This window comes from Saccopteryx leptura, chromosome 2 (assembly GCF_036850995.1).
Source record: "Saccopteryx leptura isolate mSacLep1 chromosome 2, mSacLep1_pri_phased_curated, whole genome shotgun sequence".
Classification (NCBI taxonomy): domain Eukaryota; kingdom Metazoa; phylum Chordata; class Mammalia; order Chiroptera; family Emballonuridae; genus Saccopteryx; species Saccopteryx leptura.
The window spans coordinates 62,127,016-62,149,601 of record NC_089504.1 but is presented as its reverse complement, the minus strand read 5'-3'; the positions used below and the strand labels follow the sequence as shown (position 1 = coordinate 62,149,601).

The 22,586-nt window shown below is 40.5% G+C and overlaps 1 protein-coding gene across 4 annotated transcripts in view; it reads right to left on the bottom strand.

Annotated features, from left to right (window-relative positions):
* Nucleotides 1–793: 793 nt before the first annotated feature.
* VLDLR (very low density lipoprotein receptor) overlaps nt 794–22,586 on the bottom strand; it is a 33,725-nt gene continuing 11,932 nt past the window's right edge. Inside the window, exons 2-19 of one of the 4 annotated variants that reach the window (XM_066368062.1) lie at nt 22,341–22,460; nt 16,579–16,701; nt 15,097–15,219; nt 13,046–13,417; nt 12,821–12,943; nt 12,614–12,736; nt 12,051–12,170; nt 11,821–11,946; nt 11,134–11,305; nt 10,313–10,531; nt 9,356–9,474; nt 8,656–8,795; nt 8,194–8,335; nt 4,871–5,017; nt 3,749–3,832; nt 3,286–3,366; nt 2,298–2,467; nt 794–1,437 (exon numbers count right to left, since the gene is read on the bottom strand). In XM_066368062.1, the coding sequence (XP_066224159.1) occupies nt 1,402–1,437; nt 2,298–2,467; nt 3,286–3,366; nt 3,749–3,832; nt 4,871–5,017; nt 8,194–8,335; nt 8,656–8,795; nt 9,356–9,474; nt 10,313–10,531; nt 11,134–11,305; nt 11,821–11,946; nt 12,051–12,170; nt 12,614–12,736; nt 12,821–12,943; nt 13,046–13,417; nt 15,097–15,219; nt 16,579–16,701; nt 22,341–22,460 (2,540 nt within the window). In that variant the 3' untranslated portion in view covers nt 794–1,401. The remainder of the gene's footprint in view (nt 1,438–2,297; nt 2,468–3,285; nt 3,367–3,748; nt 3,833–4,870; nt 5,018–8,193; nt 8,336–8,655; nt 8,796–9,355; nt 9,475–10,312; nt 10,532–11,133; nt 11,306–11,820; nt 11,947–12,050; nt 12,171–12,613; nt 12,737–12,820; nt 12,944–13,045; nt 13,418–15,096; nt 15,220–16,578; nt 16,702–22,340; nt 22,461–22,586) is intronic. The other 3 variants (XM_066368063.1, XM_066368064.1, XM_066368065.1) reach the window with 3 other exon arrangements.

The following is a 22,586-nucleotide window of genomic DNA, read 5'->3' as shown; positions in this document are numbered from 1 at the left end:
CAGAGTTCCTGATTTAACTTTTTTAACAAGTTCCCCGATGATATAGATGCTAGCCTTGACCATGCTGACAGCTACTGCATTAGATTGTTCCAGACTGATGCTACTTGCTATTCTTTCTCGCCCTCTTTATGGTAGACTGTCTCGACTCGTAAAAGAAGGAAGTTCTTTCACATGCCTTAGAACAGGGGTCCCCAAACTATGGCCCACGGGCCGCATGTGGCCCCCCGAGACCATTTATCCGGCCCCTGCTGCACTTCTGGAAGGGGCACCTCTTTCATTGGTGGTCAGTGAGAGGAGCATAGTTCCCATTGAAATACTGGTCAGTTTGTTGATTTAAATTTACTTGTTCTTTATTTTAAATATTGTATTTGTTCCTGTTTTGTTTTTTTTACTTTAAAATAAGATATGTGCAGTGTACGTAGGGATTTGTTCATAGTTTTTTTTATAGTCCAGCCCTCCAACGGTCTGAGGGACAGTGAACTGGCCCCCTGTGTAAAAAGTTTGGGGACCCCTGCCTTAGAAGGTCCTTGTCCTTCTAACCAAAAAAACGGATATTTAAGTATGAAGAAGCTGAATTGATAGAAATCTTAGCATATGTTTCTAGATTAGGAAACAAATTAATAAGAAAAGAAACCTCTTAAGTAAAAGGAATTCTAGTGTTTGGTTATAATAAAAAAAAACTAGCTAAATTATAGGCTTAGTTATACAACATCAAGATCTACAGTGTATACATTCAGAACATTTGCTAGTGCTCAGTCTGTGTAGAGTTTTTCCTAGAGGAATAGGCACAAACCATGGTTAAGTCGCTTAGTTTAATTTTTTTTAGCACTTCAAAAAAAATGTACAGTAGTTTGAACACTCAGTCTTTGAAACCCTCCACTGAGGTCAAAGATTTCATTTATAGGTATAAAATTAGTTTACAAATTTTTTGGCAATTTCTTCTTAGTAACCCGTTTTATCCTATTGCCATTGTCCCAACCATTGAAAAAGTTTACAATAATTTACATAGAAATATTTTCAAAGTGCTTAAGAATAGTGATTGTTCTCCGGGATATTTACAGATGGCCTATACAATGTATGTACAGATGGTATACACTATAGCACAAGTTTCATTGCTGGAATATGGCTTTCTAGGGAAAGTGCATATTTGGCCACAGGTGGCAATACTGTCTAGAAATTCAAGGGTTACAGGTAACCACATCCAAAGCTGAAGCAGAATGTGGACAGGAATATTTATGAAAGTCATATAAAAATGGTCAAGTACACGGGCTTGATCCACCCAAAGGTATCTTGATGTTCTTTCGGACTGGAGGAAGAAGAGGCTTCAGCTGCTGGCTCGGTTACCATTTCAAACTGGGGTATTATTGGTTTAGATCTCAAAGGCCAGACTTGTCTCAGAAGTCAGGCTAGATCATCATCTGTGCTTACAACTGATATCTGTGGAGAAGAAAAAGTATGGAGTAAGCAAGGTGACCACTCATTGGTAGCAACTCTTGTCTCTATAATGAACCTTGCTTTTGAGTTGGTCATTCAGAAATCAAAGGTGCAGAGAAGAAAAGTCAGATCCAAAAACACTACTGAGTTGTGTCAGTAATGCATTTTAACTTGAATCTTTTCTCTTGGTAGAGAGAGGAAATAGTGTGACTGATTCTACCTGTTCTATTTAGTGATTGTAAGTCCCAGAAAAAAAATGTGAAAAGACACATGTGTGCCATGATTCAGCTACCATTCTTTGTTTTACTGGAGAGCTTGAGAGGGTGTGCTCAGTACTTGTTTTGTTCAGACTGTTCCATAAGTGATGGCCAAATACTCCATTTTGGTTTCAATTAATGAACAAGTGACTGACTACTAGTCTAGGTGGGATAGGACACTTTCAAGCATTAGGTAATTTTGGCCCAAAGAATTTTGCTCAATACACTGACTTTGAGCCAGTTCTCCTATATGTAATATGCTTTTAAGTATTCAGTAGGCAACTGACTTAACAGTTCAAAGAGGAGCTACTTGGTTCATGCAAACATGTACATGCAGTTTCTATCATCAAATATATCTCAAATAGTATAGTGATGACCTGAAGTTGACTTACTTATCATTCTGTATGGGGAAGATGCTTATCTACTGACTGGCCGACTGACCTTCCTATAGGCTACACTGTCTAATCTCCAGTAGAGGAAGTGTTTGGTGGTTCCATGATCCCACTGGCTCTTCCTAGCCCAGGGTGCCATAGCTTGAGTTAGTGGTCTCTCTCCCAAAAAGTCTTACTGCAAGCCATGGGGTAAAAAGACACAAAGCTGACTTACTGCTGGGTATGTGTGTCCAACAGAAGCACTGTGTCTACCAATGTCTATTGACAGGTCCTCTTCAGTGGTCTTCAGGTACACAGGATTGTCAAAGTTCATGCTTTTCATGTTCTTGTGTTGCCAGTTCCTCCACATCAAGTAGCCACCTACTGCTGCCATTGCTAAGAGCACTGAAAAAAGTTAGAAGGTCACTAAGCAAGCTCTAGTCTCAAAACATAGTAAAAAGATCATGTTCACAAATCCATTATAATTGACATTCATAAAAGTTTCATATTTTATGAAGTTGGGATTACTAGAAATTAGAATATAAATGAGCCAGGAGCTTGAAACAAGTTCAGACCAGGGGTTGTTATTCTACAGACTGGTGCTGAGCTCCATACATCCCTCTGGGCAAGTGTAGTGTCCTGGGCCCCTCCTCAGGCTGGTGGAATTAAAATTGCAGAAGCTTCTTCAAATGATCCTTGTAGTGTGTTAGCTAAGCTTGGAATCCAATAATTTAGGATAAAGAGGCCATGATAGAATAGTGCCTTAGAATTCACAAGCCTCATGAGATTCTTCTTCTTGGACTTAAAAATTCCTAACTATATTTAATTTACTCTTTACAAGTCCCATAGTTCCTCAAGAAAGCATTTAAACATTGTGCACCTCCTCAGTATGAAGCAGTATATCTATTTCAAAGGGGAATAGAACCATGTTATTTACTTAAGGGGACTTTTATGAAAGGGGGTAAGCCAGCTAACCATTCTGAAGTAGAAAGCGATAATAGCTGAACATTTGTCACTGCCAGTCACTGTGAAAAGGGTACCACTAAAGAGAAAGGTATGGACTCTCAAATCAGTGCGCCATGTTGGGGCAGAAGCAAATGTAATTCAGTGTCACAAGTGCTATGATAGTACAATGGGCCATGGGAGGGCTGTCGCTAGATAAACTGTGTCCATCTAATATCTAAGAAGTTCATGGGATACAGATTTATAAAGGCCCTACTTACAGAGGGGAAGGATGGCCCAGGCAGCAGAAGTTCCTTTTGGGGGAACACTGACCTCCGATACTGCTGTGGTCACATTGATCCCTATAGGGGAATAAAAAGAATCAGTTTAGAAGGATCTGATTTCAGACTTAGAAATGCACCCAACTGATAGAGAGCCTCATGCCCCTACACCCATCATTGATGTTCAGTATCTACTACAATTGTATACCAGCAAAACTGATCTAGAAGTATTTGCGAGTTATATGCTATAATAGCCGTTTCATTAACAATTCTCTAACACAACCCTTAGTAAGTCAGGTCAGGCTAAGATTTGCAGGTTCTTAGTCTTTAGAGTTGTAAATGTAGGTTACCAATCAGGGCAGAACTAGTAGTTAAAAGCTTTATTAATTATTTAAGTAATAGACACAAAGAATGTGGCTGTTAGTTGATATTAACAGTTTGCAATATTGAATGAACCCAATACCTCCAGGAACTAGTCCACTAGTTGGAGAAATATCTCCTGTGTTGGTATCTTTTGTCTCACTGTAAGTCACAGTAGTTGTAGTACCTGAATTATAAAACCAAGAACCTGGTTAATGCCAAGGTTCCAGAGTGACTAGCTGTTTAGTCCAGACAAGCCCTGTTATAGGTTATTTTGACACCACAGAAAATAGACACACCCCTGCTGAACTAAGTTGTATGGTGGATGTATCAAAACTGAAACAAGCAGTTTTCAGATACATGAGACTTTGGGCAGAAGAGTCAGCATGTGAAATTTGATAATTCAGAAAGATGCACAGCCATACTTCATGACCCCTCTAAGCAATGTCCAGGCTCCTGAAAGTTATAAGAAATGCTCTTGAAAACAGAACTAATAAAAACCTCACAATATGAGTTCCTTGCTCACAATATGCAATTTGAGTTTGCCACGTAATCAAAAGCTAAGAACAGAAGACTAAAATGAAAGTCCTATTTAAGTGAGAGCTTAATATAGTGTCATCCACTGGGGCCATGATGTTTCCTGTAACCACAACCTTCTTTTAGCATCATTTCAGGCCTCTCTCATTGGAGAAAAATGTTATTGCTTTGTTCTGTTATCTGCAAGTTGGCTAGCTCAGTGCTGTTATGGGACTGTCACAAATCAGTAGGAGGCACATTAATGCTCTGACTAAAGTGTCATCTAGCTGTGGTTTTCAACCTTTTTACACTTGGAACAGGTGAAAATAGGAGAATTATTTCAGGGACAGTTAAGGCAGAAAACACCTTGTGCACAAGCAAATTTGACTAAGATCATTGAGTCTATAATCTTCATACAGCATCAGGGAGGTAAACTCTTTCACAGACTGATACAAAATTTCTGGCGGACAGGTCTGCAGACCAGTGGTTAAAAAACACTGAGACTCATCTAATGTTGACATGAGTTAAAAGTCAGTTCTGAAGTAATGGCATGAACACCTAGTATGCAACAGTACCAGGTATATTCTTAAATCTATTCCAAGAGTTAATTAAAACAGAATTCTTAAAATCCAGGCTAGGTTTATAGCTAGTATCTTATCCTATTGTGTATTGTATGTCCTGCTTGTGGATAGAAAGTAAAAAGCCTTACTTTGGCACTGCCGGCCGTTTTCTTGCAGATAGAACCCATTGGGACAGGAACAAGTGTATTTTGGAGAGTGGTCATTAATCTGTGGTGCTGGCAGGCATAGGTATTCACATCCTCCATTCTCCATGTCTTCTTTGCACCAATTTTTACCTGGTCATAAACAAAAGTCCTTTAAAATAAGTATGCCAGTGCCCATTACATACATAAAGTTCTATTCTAGATGCTGAAAACATGAATCCTTGTTCCCAAGAAGCCTAAACTTGTCCACTCTGTCAAACCTTCAAGTTTGACCCATGCCAATGAAGAATACATATAAGGGCACAGGCAGGATGCTCTAAGGACTCCACAGATCCAAAGAAACTTCTTGGAAGTGAAACAAGAGTCATCTGCCTAAACAGATAGATGATGAGGGAGCAGGTAGAGAATGGAGGAGAGTGACCAGGAGCCACACTCATTGGTCCAAAACTTGTAGTGAAGGCTCAGAGGAAGGAGATAAGCATGTTCTCCTGGCCTTATCTTATTTTGTTCCCACAAAATGGAAGGACCCAGTTATATGGAGGTTTAAGGATTTCATTCATTCAATTCATATATATATATATACCCTTCCCATCATACACACATAGTTTCCCTTCACTTAGTCAGTCTTGCTCTCTTAAGCCACTGGTAAACACTAATTTGTTTACTATCTCTATAGTTTTCCCTTTTCCAAGGTGTCATATAAATGTGGGTACACAGTATGTGGTCTTTTCAAACTCTCTTCTTTCATTTAGCAGTATTAAGGTTTGTGAAGCACACCTCACTGTGGCTTAATCATTGTACTTTTCTAATGACTATAGGTTTTGAGCATCTTTTCATGTACTTATTGGACATGTAGAGCCTCTTTGGAGAAATGTCTATTCAAATACTTATCAATGATAATTGATATATTTGCTTTTTATTTTTGAGTTGTAAGAGTCTTTTATATATTCTATGTAATAGGTTCTTATTGGCTTTATGATTTGCAAATATTTGCTCCCACTCTTGGGTTGCTTTTTCACTTTTTTGATAGCACACTTTAAATCACAAAATTTTTACAAATTCTGATGGCCTGACTGGTGGTGGCTCAGTGGATAGAGCATTGATCTGGAACACAGAGGTCACTGGTTTAAAACCCTGAGGTTGCCAGCTTGAGCATGGGCTCATCAACTTGAGCACAGGGTTGCTGGCTCCGGCACGAGATCATCAACACAATCCCAAGGTTGCTGGCTTGAGCCCTAAAGTCAATGGCTTGAGCCCAAAGGTCACTTAAGCAAGGAGTCACTTGTTTGGCTTGAGCTCCTGGGTCAAGGCATGTATGAGAAGCAATCAATGAACAACTAAAGTGAAGTAGCTATGAATTGATGCTTCTCATCTCTCTCCTTCCTCTCTCTCTCTAAAATAGTAAAAATAAAAAAAATACTTTAAAAATTCTGATGTAGGCCCTTGCTGGCAGCTCAGTGGATAGAGCATTGACCTGGCATATGGCAATTTTGAGCTTGACTCCCAGTCAGAGCACACAGGAGAGCAACCATCTGTTTCTCCCTCTTCCCCTCCTGCAGCCAGTGGCTTGAATTGGTTCAAGCTTGACCCTGGGCGCTGAGGATAGCTCCGTTGGAGTACAACAGCCTCAGGCACTAAAAATAGCTTGATACTCAAGCATTGGCCCATGATGGGGTTGCAGCATGGGTCCCAGTCAGAGTGCTTGCAGGAGCCTGTATCACTATCTCCCATCCTCCCACCTAAAAAAATTCTGATGAAGTTCAATTTATCCATTTCTTCTGTCATTTGTGCTTTTGTTATCATATATTAGAAATCATTGACCCAGGTTTAATTTATGAAGACTTACTCCTAGGTTCTCTCTCTCTCTCTCTTTTAATGAATGTGCTTTAGGGCCACTTGAGAAACTGTGAGCATTCTATTCTATGGATTCAAATGCTCAGTCTTTTCAACTTTATATGTCCAGGGCCTGGAACTGTACCTGTGACATAATAGACTTTAAAAAATTTATTTCCATCCCCTACCCCCTGCCTTTGGCAACCATTTGCTTGTTCTCTTCTGTATCTATGGGCCTGTTTATGTTTAGTCATTTATTTTGTCTTTTTGATTCCACATATTAGTGAAATCATATGATATTTGTCTTTCTCTGGTTGGTTTCCCTTAGCATAATATCCTCTAGGTTCATCCATGTTGTCTCAAATGGTAAGATTTTATTCTGACTCATAGCTGAATAATATTTCATTGTGTGTGTGTATCGTTTTTTTTATCCATTCATCTATTGATGGACATTTAGATTGCTCCCATATTTTGGCTATTACTAGAAATATGGAAATGGACATAGGGGTGATATATCTTTTTGAATTAGTGTTTTTGTTTTCTTCTGGGTATTTACCCAGAAGTGGAATTGCTGAATCATGTGGCAGCTCTATTTTTAATTTTTTGAGGAATTTCCATACTGTTTTCCATATGGCTATACTAATTTACAACCCTACCAACAGTACACAAGAGTTCTCTTTTTTCCACATTCTCTCCAACACTTGTTGTTTGTTGATTTATCCATGACAGCCACCATCCTGACAGGTGTGAGGTGATACCTGATTGTGGTTTTAATTTGCATTTCTGTGATGATTAGTAATGTTGAGCATCTTTTCATAGTCTGTTGGCCATCTGTATGTTGTCTTGGGAGAAATGTTTATTCAGGTCATCTGTTCATATTTTAATTGGCTTTTTTAATGCTAGGTTGTATGACTTATTTATAACCCTTATTGGATGTATCATTTGCTAATACTTTCTCCCACTCAGTAGGTTGTCTTTTTGTTTTGTTGGTAGTTTCCTTCACTGTGAAAAACTTTTTAGTTTGATGTTAAGAGTTTCAGTTAGATAGAACTAGTCAGGTTATTTTTGAGCAGGAGATAGTATGACCAGATGTGTTTGAGCATCTATACAATCCTATATAAGATGTGTCACAGGGGTGGAGGAAGGGAAAGATTGTGGCCACCTTGGAGGCTAGTGTCATAGTCTTAACAAGAGGGAATAAAGGCCAAGGGGATATGGAGAAGGCTGAAATAAAAGATTATACATAGAGGGCTGGAAGGAAAGTTGAGAGTTAAAGTTCTGAAGCCCTTTTACTGGGAAGTCAGAAATAAAACAGTATACCAAACACCAGGTCTGAAGTGTTTGGTAGGGTACAGGAAGGGAAAGTTCCATTTTAGAGCAAGCTGAATTGCTAAAGAGCTACTGATACCTAGCAAACAGTTTGACATACTCCTACCCTTAAAATAGCCATGAAGGGCCCTGCTTCCCCAAGTTACCTGACGGCTGTACAAGTTCATGATAGACAATGATGTCTTGGGCATCATTAAGGTTGTTAACTAGAGTGGCCAGCTCCGACCCAGTGAATTTATTGGCACCATAGACTGCTTCATTTTCCCCATCTATCCAGTAGACACGATCCTAAAACAGAACCCCCAAATTAGCACACACATGTAGGATTAACTCAAGTCACTATCTAACTAAGGTCATTATCATTTACTGGCATTTTAACGGACAAAATTTATTTAAGGCTGGTCTGGAATACTGCATGTAAAACTCTAAGAGATGCAAGTTCAGGTGTCTTACACTGCTACAAGGAATAAGTATCTAATTGCCCCAGGTTTTAAGTTAAAGCAGCTTCTCAAGGCATGCTCCTCTGCCCTTCCCCCTGCCTGTTCTTTCTCCCCAAGGTGCTAAAGTAACTCAAAGGTATATACTTAGATGCGAGGCATGCATCTTACCTCAAATATCGTTACTGCAAGAGGATGAGCTAGGAACTCCAGAGACTTTAGCACTATCCTACGATCTTGGCCGTTCAAGTCCACACTGGATAACATGTGCAACTTGGAATCAAGCCAATAGAGACGGCTTTTTATAAGGTCTAGGCAGGAAAAGAACTTCATTGTATAAAGTCAGTATTGTTCTGGCTTCCATTTAAAATATCTAAGGAATCCAATATTTTATTTGCATGGTTCCTTCTCCAGCAGGATTCTGAAATGGGATTCCACAGATCTCATGAAGTAGCATGAATAGATCCCTACATTCATTTTTGGAAACTAAAGAGCTGCCTAAGATTCTCAAATTAACTGAGTTAAGAAATGTTGGTCATATGATAGATGTTTTTAAAGAAGCTAGCATTTCGTTACTCTACCTTTATGAGCCAGAAGAAAACTGACGCCTATAATTCAGAAAATGCTAAGGCACCTGTGCTAGGCATATTAAGCTTAGCGTTACCAAATCCCAAGATTTGTGTCACCTAGAAAAGCTAGTCAATACGGAGTAGGTAATGTAAATTCACCATCCCATATGTATTGCTCAGTTATTTTCATCCAATTCACAGGTATAAACTTGCCTGCTGTCATCCAGAATTAACTATGGATATAAGTTAAAACTCTGTGAAGACTGTTGAATTGGTAGTCAGTGTAGGAAGAACATACATACCAAGTGTGATTCCATTGGGCCACTGAATATCCACTGTCACCAGCGGCCGTCTATCAAATCCATTCATTCCCGCTTTTTCTATTTTAGCTGGTTCACCCCAGTCTGACCAGTACACAAATCTGAGAAGAGTTAAATTAGGTATAAGCCTCAGTGGTTCAGAACAAATGAAATTATAGCTTAGAAGAAATGTTAAAAGAGTGAACAGAGAACTCTAGAGATTGATTATGACAAATATATAGTAACATTTCAAGCTACAAATTATGTTCCACGTAAGTAAACGTTACCATTAAAAATCTACAAGTTCATTAACTATATTAATGTATTTAAATCAGCCAAAAGTCACAAGTTATATATTTTGTTTTTAAAAGGCAAATTCCTTCAGAGGGTGAAGATGAATAGGTTAAGTTTGATAGCAGGGGAGCTGACTGTATGCTAGCGGGTTGCCCAGGGGCTAGATTGGATTACCGCAGGTTTAGCCTCCTTTTCTGTTTTTATTTTATGTTATTTAGTGTCAATTTGGGAAACCCCTCAGTGAAAAGTGTTTCTAGAGAGGTCTACTGATTTCACTTGGATTTTCAGACAACTTTCACATCTAGATGAAAGCCTTGAGGTAATGTGGTTACCAACATCCTCCCAATTCATACTAATATTTAGGTTAGATCATCCAGAGCTAACCTGACAAAGCATTTAGACAAAAATTAAAAATAACTTGTGTAGCAATTGATGTACCAGATTAGAAAGGTTTTCTTAACATCAACCAGCAGTCATACTACCTTGGGAGGGCCTGTCATATAGGTGGGGCCCTCCTGGGGTTGCACAACCATGGCATTACAACATCTTAAACCAAAATTCTTTCTTGTGGGCAGCTGATAATTCAGTTCTACTTCATGAGGAAAGCTCCTGGCCTCTGCAGACAGCACCCAAGTGGTTATGTGATAAAAAAGACAGAATACAAACCCAGACAAGGGGTCCACAGCTATGGAAGCAGGCTCTCGCAAGTCAGAGTTAAACAGCAACTTCCTCTTGGTTCCATCTAGGGTAGCTACGGAAATAGTCTTAGAAGCCGCATCAGTCCAGTAGATGGTCTTGTACACCCAATCAACAGCAATGGCTGCAGGATTATAGACATTGTCGATCATTTTAACATGTCTACCAACCTTGTCATCAATTGAGGCACTGTAACAGAATAGGTCACAAGAAATTTAAGAGTTTGACACCATCAGAGCCTGGAGGATGGATTTTCTGCTTACAAAATTGTCAACAACTTTGTTCAGAAAGAACTCTAATAACACTGCTCACTACTCAAATTATTTAACTGTGTTGCTTACTAACACTAAAATTAACATTAATATAGGTATCTACTTGCTCCATGTATTTTGTATGTAAGACTCATACAATTCTAAATGGAGCTATTTGTTTCAGTAGGTAGCCATCATCTGAGTGTATATAGTTCCCATTAAAAAAAAGCTGTATTACCATTTTTTTTTGTACCAATCATAAACAGTTCTCAACTAATTGTAGAGAAAGGGGAGAAAATAGGAGGAATTAAGATGTTATCTCTTATAATTTTACAGTGGTAGCTATCTTTTACTTCATAGGTATCTCCTAATTTCTAATGAGGAACTGATAGTAATTTAAAAGTTAAGGAATCAGTGTTTAGATCTACTATTTCCAGCTTTAGATGCTAGATTGAGACAAAAGGAATTTCTCCAAACCTTCCCAAAGGCCAAGTGACAATGACTTAGGGCCAACACACCAAGAATGAAATTGAAAGTTACCTGAAGATGGCCTTTTGGCTTAGATCAGCCCAGAATAGTTTCTGAGCAGCAATGTCAGCATCGAGAGCCACAGTGTTTCTTAGCTGTTCAACTAGTTGGATGTATTCTTTCCTCTCTAAGCCAATCTTCCTGATGTCTCTTCGATTAGTGAAGATCAGACTTGGCTCTTTGCCTGCAAGACAGGACTCAAGTTTATTTAGTTGCGCTGTAAGAAGGCAAAGTCTTTCTAAGTTACCTCCTCCCAACAGAGAGGAACACGTAAAAATGAAGCCATTGCTGAACACCTCGGGAGTACTCTTGCTGGATGGAGTTCATGCCCCTGGGACCAGCAAGTGTTTCCCATTATTTAAGAAGGCAGTTCTGGGGTCACAGCATCCAACAATAAGGCGGCTGACAAATAAGTTACATATATGAATTGCATTCAAGTTTCAGAAGCAGAAAGTAAGCAAACCTGGAAGATATTCATGGTCTTATGTGCAAAAGGAATTGACCAAGATGAGTCTGGGAAAATGATCTCTATTTAACCTATATAGTATGATACATAAATACTGCACTGTGAGTTTTAGTAGCATTGCTCTCAAGTACTATTTTAATTTCATATTGTTGACTACTGTGTTCTTTGGCAGTACCTTTCATGATCACTTTCTAATAAAGGTACCAGACCAATACCAGTCCAAGTCCATTTACCTACTGCCTTGCACACGCCAGTAGCAAGATCCATTTGATAACCACGACTACATTCACACTTGTAACCGCCTTTTAAGTTGATACAAATTTGACTGCAGATTCCCGGATTTTGGCACTCGTCAATATCTAGGAGGGAAATTAGAATTAGTCTTGCTATTCCTAGATAACCTATGGCAATATACTATCCTTTCCCATCACCCCCTGGGCTTAGGCTCTCTTCTTTGACTCACCTCCACAGGTTTTTCTATCTATCAGTTCAAAACCAGCTGCACAATCACATTCATAGCCTATCACTAGGTCTCTGCAGATATGGGAACATCCACCATTATTAACCAAGCATTCATTTACATCTGAAATAAAAAAGTAGTACAGTTATTCAGCAACATATTCCAAATTAACATCTGTCCTAGTAACATTTAAAACCCTGGCTATCTGTGATAACTTATTGAATTAGTCTGGTCAAATCTATGACTTTTCGAAGATTTAACAATTTTTCTTATAGATATGCATCTTAGGGTGTACTGAAAGAAAAATAGAACCCATTTTACTGGCCAGTTGGTTAAGCAGGATTTGATCAGGTTTCTCTATTACTGATCAGTTATCTTTAAGGAAGTCAGTTAAAAACTAGTGGTCACTGCTTGGGCTTTAAGTCATAAAAATTAACTCTTAAGACCAACAATTGAACTTGTTCATTAAAAGAAATTTAACTACAAACTAGGCAGGGTCCAAATAACAGCTACAACAGATCTAATTAGTCTTACCAACTCTGTTCTTAAGCCACCCCTTCACTTACGGCATTCTTTCAGGGGTTCGTCACTCCAGTCCCTGCAGTCCTGTTCCTGGTTACATACTTTAATGATATCTATGCATTCCCCACTTCTGCACTTGAACTTCCCAGGGCCCAAGCACTGATTGACTACAAGAGAAACACAGAATAGAGATTCCATTAGTGGGTCGATCAGAACAGTCCCCTGACAGGCCCACGAGAAGAGGCCCTTACCATTTTTGCAGTTGACTTCATCAGAGCCATCAACACAGTCTCGGATACCATTACACTGCCTGCTTCCGTGGATGCAGCTGCCATCCTCACACTCAAATTGGTCGGGTCGGCAGGTTCTAGAAGCTACAAAGGGAAGGAACACCATGAAATGAAGCCAGCCAAAGTGTCCACAGTGGGTACGTGGAAGAGAACTGAATGTGCCATACGGATAAGAATGGTACTTACGACAGTTGACCTCGTCACTGCCGTCCTTGCAGTCAGGATCTCCATCACATCGCCACTTCTTGTGGATGCACTCTCCAGAGCCACACTGCACCTCGCTGGCTGGGCACTTGGTGTGTATCACTGGCTGGCGGCCGCACTGTTCCAGGGACTCATCAGACTGGTCCGAGCAGTCCGCGTCATTGTCACACATCCAGCTGATGGGGATGCAGGAGGAGGCGCTGCACTGGAACTCATGGGTGCCACAGGACGGTGGGGCACAGTTGAGCTCATCGCTGCCATCGTTACAATCATCCTGGCCGTTGCATACAAAATTCCTGGAGATGCAGCGGCCACTGGAGCAAGTGAACTCATCAGAGCTACATGTGATGTTGCCTATTGAGAAAGAGGATGCCCCACTGAAAGTGTACCAGGACAGGTCCTTTCATGACCTTTGTCCCCAAATCTAACCTGCAGGTCTTTGATCATGAATCTTAGCTTTCTAGCTTAATTTAAAAGCTCAAGTGCAATGATATCAATATCCCAGTTCCTGGAATATTAGAAACAGTCTAACCATGTAAAAAGATGCAGGGACACTTGAATAAGAACAGAAATAAAGAACCAAGAAAAGAGCTGAAGACCAGAAATTAATTTGAGATGAGAGCCACAACGGACACTTACAAGAAATGGTCAATAAATAACTTAAATAAGGAATTTCATTTTGGAAACAGAGACTGAGTTGCCTTTAAGTAGACATGCTGTTTATCAGGCCAGGCTGTATCATTAGCTGAGACTATCTTGTATCAGGTATTCAGGCAAACATATACTTATAATAAACATTATGACACTATCACCAAGAAGGAGCCATTATGTTATAACACCATACATGGCTCCTTCTCTTTAGATCCTTCAAGTGAGGATAAAAAATAACAGGTCTTAAATACTTCAAAGTTTTAGAAAGGCATTTCAAGGGCTGGAATTGCAATCTAGCACCCAGGAATGCTAATAATGATAAGCTAGTCAGAGTCAAAGTTAAACCAGTTTGTACTTTGATTCCAAATCCAGTCAAATGAATTAAGGTTACAATTTTTTGGTAATTAGGGTAGAGACCACGACTCTCTTGGGAAGCAAAGTCTAGAGTTAAGAGGGAAATACATGGCAGCTCCAGGGCTTACCAATAAATAAAGCTCAATTCTGGAATTAAACACCAAAACTCATTGGACTAGGTGCAGTGGTATTGACCTCGGAAGGTAATTTCTATAGACAAGCCTTGTTTCAACTGCAAGTACCCTCAGCTCATATGTACATGACTGCATCACAAGGACTGTGCTCCTGGGGAGTGTAGTTCTAGAGGCCCTATAAAAAAGGCGGTAGCTTGAAAGAACATTCAACACAATGTTTGTTCAACCTAGAGATTTTCCCAGAGCCTCACCTTTAACGTGTAGCATTTATTGCCCAAGAACAGAAGCATAAAAGGGTAGGAAACAGAGCAGGCTTTTACAGGTAGAAACTGTGACAGAGGTACCACTAGTTGGATAGAGTATTTTGGCAACATCAGCTACACTATGTTAATGAACACTTCTGTGTCAGTTTAACTTCTGAAAGGGTTAAAATAGAATCTGGTTTGGGGGGGATAAAAGATGCTTGTACAATACTGAAGTAATTTATTTCAAAAGGAAGCTCCAATTTAAACCTAGGCATGGGTTTGCTGACCCTACTCCCCTTCTGGTGTTGGGCCAAAGTGAGGAAGGCCCAGAAACTGCTGTTGTACCAGAGACAGATGCACACATATTTGGTGCTTCACCGAGCTGCTTCTATATGTAAGTGCCTTGACTGACTTCCCTTTTCATGTATATTTCTCTGAAGAAACACCCAAGTAAGCAATGGTCAGTCACAATGGAAACATCCTTCAGACTTTTAGAGTAGGTATGATGGACAAGTGGTTGAGCAGATAATGAGGTCACTGAAAAGCAAGTTGACTAACTGCTTCTTTGCACCTAAATTAGCTTCCCCTGCCCACCCTTCTTGGAGCAAAAGGGTCTTTGGGATAAGCCACTCAACACTGATCTTCTTACCACAGTTTTCTTCATCTTCTCCACTGTCACAATCATTTTCACCATCACATCTCCAGGACACTGGGATACACTGAGTAGAATGGGCGCCACAGCTGATTTCATTTATGCGGCACGTTCTCATATCTGTTGATGATATACAGTCTCAAAAGAGCCTCCAGATGCATCAGTGTAAAGTCACTGCTCCTGTGCTGCTTGGCAGTGTACACCTGCAACTCAGTGGCCTGGCACACGGGAAATTCAACATACTAGTTGAAGCCCAGGTAGATCATTTGCCGACTCCACTGCTTAGAAGTTATGCCAACCTATGCTACCTGGTAGTACACCTGAGAGCCTTGATCTTGTTACTCCTTCAAAGTTCCGTGGCGTGCCCAGTTCTGGCTTTTGTTCTACTTGGCATAGTTAGCTTTACTGGCTGACCTGCTCCTTGACCATTATTTATCTGTTAGGTATCAAATGGCACACCCAGATATCTAATCCCAACTTCACTAAAGGCTAGATGGTCTAAAACCCATGAAGTCTTCTTTCTAGAGTCCTTTTCAGGCCTCATTTACAACCTCCATCAGATTTACATTTTGCCAAGTAGGGGCATCCCCTACATTTTGACTTTACTGGGTTATCCTCTACTAACACTTTGGGCTGAATCTTTATGGAACCTATCTTTATCTGTGGTAGCTCACCTGCCTTGACCAACATTCTCATTACTCCGCTTAATTCCTGTCTAGAAAATTGCTAATACACATTTATTTTCCTTTCTGCTTGATTTTTTTGGTAACCATTTTCCAGACTGAAACTTTGTTCATTAGTTCTCCAGTTTTAGTGTTTCGACAGGTCTCTACTGCCTGAAAATGAACTCTGATACTTTCTTCATTTTGGCATTCAGATCATCCCAAATCATTTTCCTCTACCAACTCATAGACTTTCTTCTGAATATTGGACTAAGAACACGAATATATATTTGAACAACTATGAAATTTATTTTAAAACAAGCTATAAGCTTCCTATTTTAATAATTTGTTCAAAATCACTCTATCATCCTATATCTAGCTAATTACCTCTTCAGTAATAGATTTTTTTTTTTTATAACATGAGAAGCTGTGCATCTATAAGCTTCTACTTGGCCTACCGAGGACCTCAGATCTTGACGTAGCTTCCAGGGCCGAGTACCATCTGCTCAGATTCAACTTATCAAACATTTGAAAACTGTGCACCTAGTCAAGGAGTTCTTAATGAAATCTACTGGCTTCAGTCTTGAATATCCAATGGTAAAGCTACCCAAGAGAACGTCAGTCTTGTTAAACTGGGGAGGTCATTCTTAAAAGGACACTGATCAACTGTTAATGACTTGACTGACTGTGGATTCAATTGGCCTACACTTTACAGAGTCAAAGGAAAACTAATAACAAGTATTGAATTAACAATACTTAGAGCTAAGAGACATAGAACAGCTTAGAAAAGTTCAAGTACAAAGCAAGTCACACTCACGGCACTGTTCTGGGCTTTCATCAGAACCATCTTCACAGTCAGGATCCCCATCACACTGCCATCGGCTGGGGACACATTGGCCATTGTTGCACACAAAGTCAGACTCAGCACATGTCTTCTTCACTACGGAAGTTCATTTGCAGGGTTAAAGTTGAAGTCACTTACCCAAGAGCCCTATATTCCCAATGGGGTAAAACTGCATTTTGATATGTTTTATTTGCAAAATAAACCTGAGTCAATAATTAGCACCAAACTGCCAATATTCAGGAGAACCTTACAGAAGTCCCCATGCTCCCCAGAAGAGAAAGGCACTTATCTGAGAGAGTTAGAGGATACTGAAGTCAAGGTAAGACAAACATTTTCCATTATCTTACAACCCAGGGATTCCTTCTAATTCTTTTTTTTTTCAAGTGTGTATATGCATATGTGTGGAGAGATAGACAGATTCCTGCATTCCCAGACCAGGATTCACCCGACAACTGCCATCTGGGGCCAATGCTTGAATAAACAGAGCTATCCTCAGCTCCTGAGGCTGTCAGACAATCGACCAGCTGAGCCACTGGCTGTGAGAGGGGAAGAGAGAGAAGAGGGAGAGGGAGGGAAAGAGAAGCAGACAATCACTTCTCCTATGTGGCCTGACTGGGGATTGAACCCGGGGCGTCTGCATGCCAGGCTCACACTCTATCCACTGAACCAACAAGCCAAGGCCCCTTCCAATTCTTGTCTGGTTTATGATGTTGATATAAGTAATAGTTTCATTCTCTTCATGCATTCCTTCCAAATTATTCAAGTCCATCAGTTTAACAGCCAAGCATTCCATCCTGTGACTGGATCATAGTATAATTGATGAAGCCCCAGTACTGAATACTGTCACCCCTACAAGTCAGCTGAAGCAGAGGAACCCACCCAGTAAATAATAGAGAAAGCTTGAATCCAAGTATAGGAGAGGTCATGTTTAGAATCTAGGGTAGGCTAACATCAACCAGCTCAAAGTGACTGAAGCTGCTATGGAAGCTGTCAATATCCATATCTAAATACTTGAGTTAAGACAGCCTGCAGGTATCAATTCTGCTACTAATTCTTACCAGGGTAGGTCTTTTCTCCTATAATTAGGGTGACCATGCAATTTGTTGACCAAGTTGGAACAATCTCAGTAGAAAGAGGACACTGTTAATTATATCAGGAAGATAAGCATAAACCAGGAAGGTCCAAAGTAAACCAAGCAGCTTGGTCACCCTACCCATAAGGAAGTCAGAGGGTAAGAAGTGTCTTAAAAAGTAGCCCCAGGGGATAATCTCGATTCATATTTCTCAGACTATATTCTTCCTTACCCATGTGCCTATACCTTCTATCTGAATTGCTAGTTTAAATTTGTTTATCTCTAATAAATATCATGTAAGGGTAAGTCAACTGAAAGCTGACAAGTTTTTGTAACTTTGAAAGGAACCACTTCCAGTCAGGGGTTTAAACTAGGTATATCTCTCAGAGTTCAGAGTGTCCTAAATGAGAGGGATACTCTGGTTAGAGTCAATTTCTAGAACTCAAGGTAAGGAATTATGATGACTCCAAAATGATTATTTATCTCCTTATTTATCTTCTTGAATTGTATAACCAAGGAAACAAGAAAGGTCATGTTAGCTCCAGATTCACACCTGTTTCTAAAATCACTGAAATACTGAAACCCCAGTGTTAACATTTAAGCAACATCCAAGGTCCTTATTCTCCTGAGCATGTGTGTTTATGGGAGTGGGGAGGGGTGCAGGGGTGGACTGCAGAGCCAGTTGCAAAAGGAAGTAGTGAATGTTTGGTTGTAAAGAGACCACATGACTTTAAGAAACATAAAATAGCCTGACCAGGTGGTGGTGCAGTGGATAGAGAGTCAGACTGAGACACAGGAGGACCCAAGTTCAAAACCCTGAGGTCGCTGGCTTGGGGGTGGGCTCATCCAACTTGAGTGAGGGGTCGCTGGCTTGAGTGTGGGACCATAGACATGACCCCATGGTCACTGGCTTGAGCCCAAAGGTCACTGGCTTGAAGCCTGAGGTTACTGGCTTGAGCCCAAGGTCACTGGCTTGAACAAGGGGTCACTCACTCTGCTGTAGCTGCCCAGTCAAGGCCCATATGAGAAAGCAATCAATGAACAACTAATGAAGAATTGATGCTTGTCTTCTCTTTCCCTTCCTGTCTGTTTGTTTCTATTGTCCCTCTCTCTGACTTTCTCTCTGTCTCTGTCAAAAAAAAAAAAGGAAAGGAAAGGAAGGAAAGAAGGAAGGAAGGAAGGAAGAAAGGAAGGAAGGAAGGAAGGAAGGAAGGAAGGAAGGAAGGAAGGAAGGAAGGAAGGAAGGAAGGAAGGAAGAAGTATAAAATATTATAGGAAATATTGGGCTGAACTACAAAGTGTTTGAGCAAAGGATAAATAGAGACAGATGAGCAAAAGACAAATAGGAACAGACAAACTGCTGGAGTTTATCTTTCCTCATTCTGCACATAGACTTGGAGGGTAACTTGAGATGGAAATTTAGATATGCTGTAGGGGAAGACAGCCATCAGTTACATGCTTAGGGTATTTAAGTCACTGATTAATTAGCTCATCCTAACACAAAATAATGAGTTACTGGGACCAATAGGAACACATGGCTCATGGAAACCAAGCTGAAGTTGACTAAATATACTAATTCACATGGTTAAAGAAAGAGCCCTGCTGAAACTATAACCAAGTTTAGTATCAAGAGTGTGGACAGGAAAAATAGGAAGTGATTTTATAAATATTAAGTAATTGTGTAGATTTTCCCTTCAGAACATCTCAAAATAAGATAAGATGAGAGCTTCCCTGAGCGACGCTCCCACTTCCTGCTCTACTTTCATACCTGGGATGTAGGGACAAATTCTGGCCAAGAAATATTTAATTTTTCACACCTTGTATGATCTTGATTGTATCAACATCTTTCTCATCTCTTCCAAACCCTCCTGCTATGTGCCAGAAGTTATTTATGCAAAGACTATTTTAGGAAAAGCCAATGATGAACCCTAAGATAACCCAGGTTAGTTTCTACTAGAAATAGACTCTAATCACTGTCTCCTCCCATTTCCAATATCAGAGGTTAAAGTTGAGTGGCCCTCCTGTTTAGGGCACTCTCTACTGAGAGTTGTACCTAGTTTAAACCCCTAACTTGACTCATCCCTTTTAAGTTTTCAGCAAATTGTCAGCTTTCAGCTGACTTGCCATTACCGAGTTAGTCAGATGGTAAGAGACTTCCCAAACATGAAGGGAACAATTACTTTCTAACAGAAAAAAAAAGGGTTTTTTGGCCCTGGCTGGTTGGCTCAGTGGTAGAGTGTTGGCCTGGTGTTCAGGAGTCCTGGGTTTGATTCCTGGCCAGGGCACACAGGAGAAGTGCCCACCTGCTTCTCCACCCCTTCCCCTCTCCTTCCTCTCTGTCTCTCTCTTCCCCTCCCACAGCCAAGGCTCCATTGGAGCAAAGTTGGTCTGGGCGCTGAGGATGGCTCTATGGCCTCTGCCTCAGGCACTAGAATGGCTCTGGCTGCGACAGAGCAATGCCCCAAGATGGGCAGAGCATCGCCCCCTGGTGGGCATGCTGGGTGGATCCTGGTGGAGCGCATGTGGGAGCCTGTCTGACTGCCTCCCCGTTTCCAACTTCAGAAAAAAAAAGAAAAAAGAAAACAAAACAAAAAAAAAGGGTTGGTTTTTTTTTTTTGCCAAACCAGTAAGTTTAAACTAGAGGAGGAACTGCTATTTACAGCAAGAGAACAGTTGACAAGAGTGAAGTTCTACTAATGGGATACTGTATTTAGTGAGGGAATTTTATTACCCAGATAATCCAGAAATAGCATGGAATTTAATGTCTTATAGAGTAGATGAAAAATCTTAATATTAGAATACAAATGATAGAAAAGTGTTGTACAGGAGAACTACTGTATTTCTCCATGTATAAGACACACCCCTTTTTTAAAAATTTGTGGTTAAAAACTGGGTGCGTCTTACACAGTGGTCGTGGCATTTCAAATGCCATCGGTAGAATTGAGGACGAGGCAATATATGAAGACAGTGATTCGTCACCAGACACAGATGAGGACAAGCTAATGGGTGGGGGTTTTGACAGTGATGAGGAGGTGTATGAATTTTATGATGAATAAAACTTGAGTTCAATAACTTTCTATAATACATTTTTTTAAAATTTGGGGCCCAATAATTAATGTGCATCTTATACACGGGAGCATCTTACACATGGGGTAATACAGTATTTTTGGTCTTGACACTGGAGAGGAGTTTCTTCCCCAAGACTGTAGAATGAATTTCTTATACTTCCAAAAGAGCTACCAATCCACAGATTGGCATGAAAACATCACAGTATTGCTCTGAGATCTCAAGCTTAGGACAGTCAGCCACAATGTCTGCAATATAACATTTTAGTAATGATGCATGAAGATGTAGGTAATGTAACAAGATGGCAATTGATGAAATCTACATTAAGCTATTTTTTTTCTGTATTTCTAGTTCATATAGTGGACATATATATATAACTTCTTTTTTTAATATTTTTCCAAAGTGAGAAGTGGGCGGGGGAGGGGGACAGGCAGACAGACTCCTGCATGTGCCTGTTGGGGATCCACCCAGCATGCCCACTAGGGGGAAATGCTGGGTCACTCTGGGGCATTGCTCCGCTGCAGTCGGAGCCATTCTAGCGCGTGAGGTGGAGGCTATGGAGCCATTCTCACGCCTGGGCCAACTTTACTCCAATGGAGCCTTGGCTGTGGGAGGGGAAGAGAGAGACAGAGAGGAAGGAGAGGGGGAGGGGTGGAGAAGCAGATGGGTGCTTCTCCTGTGTGCCCTGGCCGGGAATCGAACCCAGAACTTCCACACACTGGGCCGACGCTCTACCGCTGAGCCAACCAGGAAGGGCCTCTATATAACATCTTTTAAAAGGCAAATGACAATATTATTACTGGCATTCACACACAACATTGTTTCAGGATTTTTACAATATAGAACAGAGGGGTCATAAAGCAAACTTCAGCATGTATTCATGTTACCTACATGAGAACCTACAGTTCTCAGCTGTTCTGCCTTGACATGAGGTTACACAGACTGCATAAACAGACAAACACAAATGGTCTTCTGACAGATGCTGGTCATTGAGTACGATGGTATATCCCCATTGTTTTGGGAGTGATGTCTTTCATCCTGTCTAATGCTTTAGAATTATTATCTATTGTAGGCAGAGGATGAAAAAAAAATTCTTATCTGATCTTTGATTGGTGCTGGCTTGTGGTTTCTGTGCCAAGAGTTAATTAATCTCCTGAAACTTCAGGGGAAATTTATTGTTTGCGGCTTTCTTTTTTTGTGGGGATAAGAGCCATTTGACAATTTAAAAAAGAAAGTCTGTTCTGAGCAGTCTTCTGTTGCTCTCCACTTCTGGTCTTCCCCTCCCTTCTCCTAGCTTCCCATACCGAATGTTTGCCTGAACTAAGATAAACCAGGTCCTGTCATTTGATAGGCACTCCACTTTATCTTCAGCATTCCGTACTCAAGTTGATAACCCCGTGTCAAACATTCAATTATATCCCTCTAGACTAGACCAAGCAGGACAGAATCTTTGCATTTGGTTCAAAGGAAGTCTTAGGAGCAGATTCCATTTTCAGGAGCTTGAATATCTTTGTAGAAACTAAGATGACATTACTTTTCAATAGTATGCATAAGTCCTACTGAGGTGGCAAATGGGACTGTCAGATTCGTCACTTACCACAGTTCTTTTCATCACTGCCGTCAGCGCAGTCTTCGTCCCCATCACATTTCCACAACAGTGTGATACAGCGGCCATTTGTGCACTGGAATTGGGAAGATTCACATTTGGCTTTTCTTCCTAAAATCAGGAGGGAACACTTAGCTACACCTGGCATACAAGGGTGGTAAGTTAGATAAGATAGTTACCCAAAACTTATGGAGAAGGATCCTCTGAGAAGGACAGCTGCAGACTCAGCAGCCTAAC